This window comes from Prosopis cineraria, unplaced genomic scaffold, assembly GCF_029017545.1.
Source record: "Prosopis cineraria cultivar Desert tree isolate PC_DT_omini unplaced genomic scaffold, ASM2901754v1 PC14, whole genome shotgun sequence".
NCBI lineage: Eukaryota > Viridiplantae > Streptophyta > Magnoliopsida > Fabales > Fabaceae > Prosopis > Prosopis cineraria.
In genome coordinates, this window is record NW_026555345.1 from 27459326 (window position 1) to 27470828 (window position 11503).

General features: G+C 30.2%; 1 protein-coding gene across 2 annotated transcripts; it reads right to left on the minus strand.

The window, feature by feature from the left end:
* Positions 1 to 2698: 2698 nt before the first annotated feature.
* Positions 2699 to 9775, minus strand: LOC129293623 (damage-control phosphatase At2g17340-like). 2 transcript variants are annotated; one of them, XM_054931685.1, is made up of 13 exons: positions 9214 to 9231; positions 8851 to 8894; positions 7520 to 7585; positions 7215 to 7281; positions 7002 to 7070; positions 6571 to 6711; positions 5910 to 6038; positions 5708 to 5794; positions 5247 to 5321; positions 5100 to 5177; positions 4870 to 4947; positions 3491 to 3553; positions 2699 to 3031 (listed from the first exon to the last, which is right to left on the minus strand). In XM_054931685.1, exons 1-13 carry the CDS (start codon positions 9214 to 9216, stop codon positions 2948 to 2950), a joined length of 984 nt encoding a protein of 327 aa, XP_054787660.1. In that variant the 5' UTR covers positions 9217 to 9231; the 3' UTR covers positions 2699 to 2947. The 2 variants fall into 2 exon arrangements, with proteins under 2 accessions (XP_054787660.1, XP_054787659.1); XM_054931684.1 differs by lacking the exons at positions 8851 to 8894; positions 9214 to 9231 and adding an exon at positions 9365 to 9775.
* Positions 9776 to 11503: the final 1728 nt, after the last annotated feature.

Consider the following 11503-nt stretch of genomic DNA (forward strand, 5'->3'; position numbering starts at 1 on the left):
CAAATTAGAGCTAGGAATTTAAGCAGGTTGAGTCGAGCTCGAATAAGCCTGACCCGAATACGAAAGCACCCGAACAAGCTTGACTCTTTGAAAAGCTCAAATAACCAAGCTTGACTTGAATTCCTTCGAACTTCAAGCGGCCCGAATATTTGAATTTTATTTTTAAAATATTTTTTACTTTAAAATTAATTATTTTATTTTATAAAAAATATAAAAATATTTTTTTATCCTTAAATGATGTGTATGACTTAAAACTTAAATAATTAATTGATATTTAATATATTTTATATATTTTTTAAAAAATAATTTTTTATTTGAGTTTTTGGCTGGTCTAAATATGCCCGAATATAAGAAAGTATGTTTTTTCTTAAGCTTGACCTTAAATTTTTTTGGACGAATTCAGGCTAGACCGAAATTATTAGCTTTAGTTGAGACTAATAGTATTAGAGTTTTTTTTTTTCATTGAAAAGATGCTTTTATAAAATGAAAAGATCAAATTAAAATTTTATGTTTTGCTAGAAGACTAAATGTACATTTTTTTTAAATTGTAAATTATCATTTTTCATGTAACCCCATTTTTTATGGTCAAATTATCCCCTAGAAATAAATCAATTTTATTAGTTTCTAGATAATTTCTTAACCTAGATAAATTTTTTTTTGAAACTTGTACCTAATTATGCATCGATTTATCCATGTGATGGTGTGAAAAATAATGGTGTACACATTAAACTTTTTATGTAACGTTTGTAATATGGAGCTATCATGAATTATCATTATCATTCATGATTGTATAATTCATATTCTCACATGTGCCTTTAATTACTAATTATTAAAATATAAATATATATACCTCTGCATGATTAGTTATGAGTAAGTGAGGTACATCTGAATTCAAATTTCAAACCCTCCATCGATTTCTGTCTCTCTCTCTTCCTTTTTTTTTAAAAAAAAAAAAAATTTGGTCCGAAGATGCGGCTTTCCTAATATTGTAATAATTAAAGTTTCTTTAGTTCTACGATAGCCTCACTTCCTTATTAAGCACACAATGAAATAAAACCATTTATTCTATCAATGAAGCCTTAAAATTAAATAATACAATTTCCACTCTTTAACCATATTACTTTTTTTTTTTTAAATATCCTCTTACATTTCAATCTTTTGTCTATGAATAAGTCTACTAATCAATAGTATTTGGTTTAGGTGCTCATCCCTTGATGAGCAATCCAAACAGTTCAGATTTTAAAATTTTATTTTTATATTTTTATTTTATATCTATTATAAAAAATTATAAAATTTTAATAAATTTATTTATCATCAATATGGATAATATAGATTTAATGTGAATGGTTTAGTTTAGTATTAAAATTTTTTATATTGTTTATCAATTAATTATCCAAATATATTTTAAATGGTTTGGATTTAATAATAAAATTTTTTAGAATTTTTGCACGTTTTTATTTTGTAAATATAATATTAAAAACTAAAAATAAAGATAATTTTCAAACTGACACTTTAAAAAATTAAAAAAAAAGTTACAACTTGAAAATTATAAATTTAGACTGCCTAGAATACACTTGGATAATCAATTTATAAAAATTATAAAAAAAAATTAATATTAGATTGGACTACTCATATTAAATCTGCATTGTCCAAGATAATAAGATGAATTCATTAAAATTTTATAATTTTATAATAAATAAAAACTAAAACTAAAAAAATAAAATCTTAAATTTGAACCATCCTGATTTCATTACATGATCAGCACCAAAATTGGACTTCTAATCAATATCACTATTAATATTATACATCTAACAAAAATCACCAATAAAAATTCAATCAAGTTTGCTGAAAATTCGTTGAGGACTCCATGATCTGCTATAGAAACCTCAAATCAATTTGAATCACACCTCCAAAGGAATGGATTTTGTATTTGGGGTTCCTACTTTAGTCCACTTGAACCTAATCTTAGTTCATATAAAAAATTGTAAAATATTTTTTTCCCCAACAAAATAAAAAAAAAAATACGTTGGATACCTTGGTTTGTTAGTGACTAAAATCACAGTCACCCAACATGACGTGAGTCAACCGAGTCATGCAATCAATATTAATTAATTAGCAAAATGGATTTGATGCTCATTATTGGCGTTTATTGCTTGTTTTAATTGCCTTTTATCAAAATTAAACGACCCAGATTTAATTGAACATAATATTTTTATTCTAATAGATGTCTAATTTTAACAAAATGAATATAAATTTACTAACTAAATTGGATCTAGTGAAATGGATTAATTCATCATAATGTGATAAATTAAAGTTCAAATCTCTATTTAAGAAAGCGCACATATTTAATGTTTGATCATATTTAAATAAAATAACCTCTAATAGAATATCTGTGAGCAATCAAAATAATAATCCCATCGGTGTCACTTAAATAAAAAATTAATTTATCATTTAAACAAGAAAATAATTGCAAACTTTAAATTTGAATTACCCAAATTAGATTTAGATGGTTGAAATTCTAGTTTAGTGATGAATGAGCATCAAATTTGTGACTAATGCTATCTCACATAAATTTATCAGACGCGCACATATAAACAAATCAACATTTAATATATATATATATATATATATTCAATCATAAATCAATATATAAACTTAGTACGTCATACAAAGTTAGAATCAATAGTGATCCAGAGGGAACCATGAAAGCAAAATTATTTCGTCATGTGAGAAAATAAGAGCTTAGATCATAACAGATTCAAGTGATGTCGTGATGACACGACAAAGGCAATATCACAGTATGCATTAAGCAAAGTCATGCACGTAGCAGAAATGTAGAATATCAGATCTAATCTAATTCATCAATGTAAGCGTGCTCCAGATTTAAATCGAATTTCAGATTGGATTATTAACCTAAATAAGTAGCATTAGTAGATTAATTTAACACTTATAAGCTGGAAGCTTCATTATATTTGAATACGCAGTCATAGAGACGTCCTCCAAGAAATTGGGCAACCTCTGGATGCTTCACCTGCACATTATATGGCCCCGATCAAATTATGAAAATTCATCAACACGCCATTTGGTATAGCCTCATTTTCATATTCTCCAGGACAAATATAGTTTTAGTCCCTGATTTTTTTCCGTCAATTATCAATTTTGCCGTTGAACTTCAAATTAGAACAACCGAATCTCTATAATTTCTTGATTCAAAGCAACTCAATCTTTATATATATATATATATATATATATATTTACTTGAAAGAACCCAATCCCTATAATTCTTCAACTCAATAAATTGCAAGGATTGAATTGCAGTGAGTAAAAATTTAAGGACTAAATAGATAATTGAAAGAAATCTTAATGACTAAAAGTTATATTATCCCTGTTCTCTAATATCTTCAAAAACATGCACTTAAGAAGTAGAAAAATGTTCAATATTTTTCATGCAGTACGAAGCAACTAAACTAAAAGTGGTAAAATGCATTACCATCCCAATCTTGAGCGAATCGCATTTAAACTGAGCATAGAGATTTGTTTCAATTCCACGACCCTGTCTCAAAGGAAAAAGGTCAGTTCCTATTCTAATTCATTTCATTTTCTAAGACTGAGATGTCAGTTTCTAATATCAGCATTTCAAAATAAAATTTCGCCCAGTATAATGTCAAAATTACACATTTAAGTATTCCAAGCATTTTCCTCCCTTGAACTACAATTTCTGCCTTCACATGAAAATCTCAAGGATCCATAACACATTATAATTTGAGACAAATTTTTGAACCTATTCTTTGCTCTACACCAATAGGCACGTCTAAGAACTCATGATCATATTTGTTTTGCAAAACAAATATGCTCCACTTGCAGGTTTTGGCCAAGTCTCCTAAGCAATGCAAAAGAGGATTTGTTTTAGCGATGCCAAATTAATTTATGGGACTTCCCAATTAACCCAAAAAAATTTTTGGGACCTTTTTAAAGTCTCTGGGTGTGCCCCATATTTAATTTTAGAGACATCAGAAAAAGATAAATGGCAAAAAGAAAGAACGGGCAATCTCATTGAGGTTCTCTGAATACAAAGTACGATCAAGACATGCAGCAGCATTGCATGTTAGATATAGACATTACTTTATGCTACAACTCTTTTCTTTTCTTTTCTTTTTTTGATTCAGATTGAGTCTATTGTTGATCAACTGAACATCAAACTACTTGATTGGCCTAGCTATTATTCTATATCAAGAATTATTACTTGACCCAGCAGCTTGATCTGTTAAGCATGGGCCCCATAATGGAATTTTTTTAACCTTATAATTGGCTTAAAAGTTGCTTTGTTAATTGAATTTGTATCTCCGTAATAGGTGGCTCAATGGCTCCAACTATGGTAAAATATTAAATCCACTATCTAAGGAACTATGAAGCTTGCTTCTTTGAATTGTACAGTCCAAAATCATCTGGTTTGTGTCTAAGGAACCCCAAAAGTAGAAAGTTTGTAATCTGATTTTCTCTTTTTCTGTAATCTTTGGCTAGAACTTTTCTCTGGATCAAAAAGATACATTAGAATAACCCTCCTTAATATGTCTCTTTTCATATATGCCCGGACCATTAACAAACCCTTAAAATCAGTGTTTATAATTCATAAATTCTGTACAGCCCTGCTTCCACCTTGCATTGCCACTTCTGGTTTCCCCACTCAAACTTATTTATCATATTGTGACAAATGCTTGAAAGTTATACCATCCTTAATCCCACCAGTTGAAATCCTAATTCCTTTATTACCTACTTTGCTTAGAGCATCATAGCCCAATAATGCGTGTATTGTCTATCGTTATGACAATGTGAGGGTAGTTATGCACTAATATACAATGACAAACATACCATCCCTTCTAAGATGACAAGATCTGCATCATTGGCCAGATATGCAAGCTCCTGTGATATCCTTGTAAGATCAGCCACCTGCAATGAGTTGAAAAACAACAAAAAGCATTGATTATCACGAGTTAATGATCTAAATAATATATATGGTATAGCCTACAAGCACTGATTATTCACACATGTTAATGATCAAACATATATATGTATATAATTGGTATAGCTTATTTTCTTACCGGCAAATCATTGCCAGAGTTAGCAATCAAGAGATTAGAAGCATCGACGCCCTGAAGCCTTCCTTCTTTATCTTTTAGCTGATGACCAACGTTCTACATTTAGCAGACGATATGGAAATATCAAAAGTTTAACAAATGTGCAATTACCTTCGAGATGATTTCAACTAGCTCAGGGTAAGTCACATCATTGATGGAAGGTAAGTCGTTAGCAGCCAATACAACCTGAATTCAAAACAGAGTCTCATAAATATTGCCGAAGGATGGAGCTGTGGAAGAACAAGTGAAAAGCAATCTCAATTTCAAACAAATATTTAAGGAAAAAGACTACCAAACACCTAGATCATGATAGTCATAAGATCAATACACATTATGAACAGAACAAAGAATTCCGTGGATCTAATTACACAATTACTTGGAAATCAAATATATTATAAGTTCAGAAATTAGTTTCTTGATGAAATCCTTTGACACGAAAAGCAGAATATCAAGAACGGGAGATCTTTTAGCTCTTTACTAAGAAAAAAAAATTGAATTCCAACTATTTCAAACTTCAACACATTGTCGATTGAGCTTTGGAGGGATAAAAACAGAAACAGATTTCTGCATACCACACTCCCACGCCGAAGAAGCTCCCTTGCAAAGGGCAAAATACCCAAAATTATGTCTGCACCTGAGTTATCAACAAATATGATAACCTGTCATTGTAGAATAAACAGATTTAGACACTGCCACAGCATAAAATATGCCAAAAGAGATGAAATACAACATAAGAATTATTTGTTACAATATATATAAAAAAAGTAAACTTGCCTTCTTCCAAGGCTTCTTGCTCCATTTCATTTTGAAAGTGTCAAGGTCATCAATAACCCAAGGTCGAGGGACAAGATTTTGACAACTAGCTAAAAAGGACATTCCATCCTTAGAGAAAACCTCTGCAAGCTTCAAGAAATTGTGAAAGGATGAAGGTGGTACATAAACCAACCGTTGCTATACTCATCAAATTGCTGGCATATGCAAATAAAATCTAGCATAACAGATTGTTTTCTGGTAGATGCATAGTCTCTGTAAGTTAACAAACTAGAACATATTTAAGCTTTTCCTCTCTATATATATGGTCTCCCGAGAAAAAGTTCCAGGCTGTGTTTGCAATCATTCAGGGAAGGTGATCCCAGAAACAACTAACCAAAGGCACTGGTCAATACCAATTAACTGGAGGTAAGGAGTATCAATTTGAAAGATGATTAGCCACACTATAGAGCCTGTATCCACTAGAGGAACTAAGCCAGACACAAAAGCAGGGGGATATAAGGCTTTTAAATTTGAAAGGGTAAATAAAAATATATTGCAGACAACATGGCTTAACAAAACAACACCGGCTCACATCAAGAAGCAGGCTTAGTTCAGTTTAGCTGATGTTTTAAATATGTGGACTCATCCAAATGTCCTTAAAGGATATAGAAAAATAACCAACCTGTGCAGAGCCAAGATCAAATATGTTTCCGGCAAAAATTCCTCTAACTAGATTCTCAAGTCGCTTGCCTTCATCTTCAATAGCATCATTAAGACGAACAACATCTTCAAACAGGGAGATGGCTTTTGCATTCTCTTCATCCTAATAATATAGTCAGGAAAGAATTCACAAATCTTGAGTAAATTAGAAGTAAAAGGAACTTATACGTCAAAATCCCATTCTGACACCTCTTTTAAGATGGATAACAACATTTATAATAAATCTTAAATAATGTTTAGTAGATTGTGTTTTCAGTCATCCAAATTCAGAAATAATGCCATCAGATGTCCCATTATCCTTGTGCAAAATGTTACATATTTCAACCATCTTAAACAGATATGCTTATGCTTTACTTCAGCATACAAGACAGCAAATTTCGAAATTAATCTTACCTTAACTTTCTTGAAGATATCTCTGAATCCCAGTTCTCTAAGTATTTGCTCACGAAGTCTGCAGAGAAGCTAGAGTATTCCCAGCCCCATATTATAAAGGAAAAAAGGGAGAAAATTAGATCCACCCCTAATCTATTTGTATATTTGCTTTTTATCACTATCTCAGGGGGTTGGATAACAAACATTCAAAGTAATATAATCCAGAGAACATACTATGCAATCTGGAGGTCCGCCATGACTTTCTGGATCATTCTTAAAATCTTCAAGTATTTCAGCATACCTTTACAAGAAAATGCATTTAAAGTAAATAAGAGATCATATAAATATCCCATCATCTTTTTACCAAAGTATATATATCCCATCATCAGGATAAGAACCCATCAAGCCTGAGAAACTTCATCCAAATCTAATTTCCAAAAATACGCTCATCTCAATGATGTAACACGTATAGATCTTTTCATGCTACAAATCTTTCGGAGGGGACCAATAACCAGTAGGAAAAAGCAGCAAGAGATCACCTTTCAGCAAATTTTTCAGCTCTGGAAGCAGCGTCAGGAACAGAAGTATCACTCTCTGCACGCTTCCTGTATTGAATGAGACGAATTGTTGATGTAAACAAATACGATTGTTCTATAAGATTATACTAGATAAACACATTGCATTCTGTAACCTTACTTAATCATAACTATTAAGGTCCATGAGTTTAGTAAGTTGATACTTGAGTCACTTTGATATTTTCAGATGCAGGGTACTTCATTTGCCTTTGTGTTTCCCGATTTCAAGTTGTACTTCAGATTGTTTTCATTATTCAAATGTGTAAAGTCTTATTTTGATGTCTAAGTATTATTGGTTATGAAGAAAAACAGACTGCTATAGTATTACAACAGTATTAGAAATGCATTCCTTATGCTTGAAGAAAAAAGTTCAAGCAATTTTTTATAGGGTGATCAGTTTTATGTATTATTGTAGCAAGATTGCTCTCTTCTTGATTCTGTAATGTAATGAAACTGCAATTCCTGTACCTTCGTTAATATTCTCAACTTTATTCTCGTATCTCTAAGCTACTCTGATCCATACCCTAAGGCAGACAGCATTCAAAATTCTTTTCATTATAAACCTCATCGATTCTAGCAACTGTAGAACCCATCAAAGCCAAAATCTTAACATGCTAGGCGCTTTTACACCCTAACAGCCAATAAATGGAAACATAAAAGCCAAATTGTGGCTCCCCAAAATTTCCTTTATTGGTCCAGAAAAACTCGATACCAAGCACAATAATTCCTAACCCTTCAGCTGGAGAAACTCATATTGGAAACATACAAAATACATTGAAAACCATTGGAACATTTACAGGTTGTAAATTTTACAAAATACATTTCTTTGTTGGAAACTTTAATATTTACATGTTTATTTTGGTCCTTTTCCAGCATTGAAATCTTTCAGTAAATAATTACCAAACATTCAAAAGCTCCATCTTTTCAAAGATTGCTTTGAAATATCTATTAAAAAAAAAAAAGACAGCTTGTAGAAGTACCTTCTCGCGGCAAACATTTGAAGGTAACAATAATATCAAACTAAACCAAACCCATTCTTGAGGAAAAATGTATTAATTGCTTGTCTAAAGTTTAAATCATGATATTCCGGAGCTACAACTTCAAAAGAAACACTGACTTCAGCGGTCTTTGCGATTCTGCACAACTTAGACCTCTAACATTGACAACTTATGTTACAATTTATAACTTACAAGAAGATCATCAATTCTTGAGGTCAAACAGTACAGTAAGAAATCTATATAAAGATAAATGCTTGTAAAGAGCCTGGAGATCCAGGGGATACTACAAACACTCACGTCATGATGTTACGCTGAACAATCTGAACAATTAAAGAAGCTTCCTGAAAATTCGGGGCAGTATAAAGCTGTCATTTTAAACTAGATTTGGTGATTGCTTCACAGAAACTAAATTCTACAGGGAAGTCATGCTGCCATTGGAAAGCTAAAAGCATGTATCTTTGATGCCTTGTGATGGTTATTCATTCCATGGAACGTATAATTTGTCTAAATTCTACATCAATCAATAGTCAAAACAAAGGCTTCGACTGCAAACGAGAATCAAGCTAATGAATGCAAAGACCATCGAACCCATCTAAGAATAAGAGCAGATATGAAAATGCACGAAGAAATATGTGGATTAAATACTATTTGGTTGCACACCATTCAAACAATCAAGAACCACTCGCATAAACTATATAAATAAGCAATTCTGTTCGTCCCAAATAGTGCTTCGTTTTGTGTGACATGCAATTTTGGGAAGCAGGTGGCAGAGAAAGAAACGGACTGAAGGGGAAAAAAATAAAAAACGTACTTGAAGGAAGGAATGGAATTATAGAAAAGATCAATCCAAGTTAGCTCGGTAGGGGTAGGCTTGCGTGGATTATCGGATGGGAATCTGTAAGGAATAGTGCAAGCTCTGTAATTGGAATCGATTGGGGTCAACAACAATGGGAATTCTACCAGCTCCGATGCGCTCTCCATATTGATTTCTCCTTTCCCGCTGATGGTGTGATTCAGGGATGATTAAATTATATATCACTGGTAAAATGAGATTAAGAGTTCGAATTTTGTTTCGAGCCAAAGCAGAGAAACGCAATGTCGCGGGAGCGAAACGATGTTGCGCTTTTTCCTGAGGCTTCTGGAGTTCCTGCACTGTTATTATTCTCGGAATTGCATAGTCAATACTCAATGGCACTTCATGCCAATTGTGAACTCAACAAACACTGAAGATCTTCTACGGCAAAATTCGGTGATAATTACTCTAAGCAACTTTAAAAAAAAAAAAAATTCTTGTTTAAAAAACACGTTTTTGGGGGCAGCAATATTACAAGAGCTAGGTTTGTTGTTCGTCGGATTTAGCACTTTTCATGGTTATTATACCTATTTAATTATTTTTTTCAGTTATGATTTGTTATACCTAAAGTCTATCCTCCCTTTGCTCTCAAATATAATCAAATATATAATCATTTTGCAAGATTTTAAAAAGTTAGCTATCTTTCTTAATTATTTTTTTAATTGATTAATGATTTTAAACATCATAGTTATTGTTAATTTTTAATTAGAATACACCATTAAATGCATGTGCATAATGCATCCCCATCAGAGGCTAATATTGGAAATCTCCATCAAATGAACCTTTTTTTTTTTTTTGCCAACGTAAGTGCACCTTAGAATTGGAGAATTTGCTTATATTTAAGGTATTTTTTTTTTGGTTGATTCTTTTTGTTTATATTTGAGATTAAGATGGAGGAGTATTAACTTTCTTATTTAAAAAAAACCTAGAAGTATTATATCCTATTTCCAAAACAATAAACGGTTTATAAATAATATTAATTAATTAATTAATAATTAATCTGGTTTCCGCATATCTTTATAGCTCAAACCGGCATTATCATACTTTTTCATAATTTTCTTTCAGTTTTTACAACATATTAATTAATCACACTTTTATTTTTTCACTAGTTAGTTGTTACTCATGAAATCATTTTGACTCTTCTATTTTAATAGTTTTTTTAAATTTTTTATATTTTTATTAGATAATATTTTTTATTTTATTTATAAGTTACTTTTAAATTTTCATCATGTTTTACTTGAATAAAAAATTTTAAAATTTATTAATTCTGCATAAAATTTAATAAATTTTTAATTTTATTTTTTTATTTAATATAATATTTTCTCTTATCAATTTAATATAGTTAAATAAAAAATTTGTGATAAAAATTAAATGAGTTATATCATAAATAGAACAAAAAATAATTTTTTATTATAAACGTAATTTATAACTTTAAACTCTAAACGTGACACTAGATGATGATCCTCAAATAGACTAATCAGGAATCACGAAGTCTAATATAAAAAAATTGAAAAAAAATATTATAAAATAAAATATCCACGGCAGGATGATAGTTGGAGTGGAAAATATCAATAAAGAACTCAAGAGTTATATTAAATTAAAATTTTTAAATTTTTGAAATATCACAATTGTTTAGAAATTTTAGTTTGATATTAAATTTATGAAAAAAAATGATATGCTTGCCCATCATTTACATTAACATCATAATAACCCTATTTTACTTATTTATTACTCTATTTTACTTATTCATTTACTTATGAGATATTAGTTATCGCGCGACTTTACTTATTTATTTTTCTAAAAAGTAATCAAGTAAAATAAAGAAATAAACAAGTGAAGTAAGGTAATAAATAAAGAGAATGACAAAGGAGCCTTAAAATGATCAATTAATTTAAGTTAAATTTTAAGTATCAAATTTTAAAATTTTACAACTCGATATTTTAATTTTGTAACTACTTTATGATAAATTTACAACTTATTTTTTAAATTTTAATATGATTAAATAATAAAAAATTATTTTTTATTAAAATTTGAAATATAAGTTACAATTTTATCACAACGGAATTACAAAATTAAGAGATTGAGTTACATTTTTAA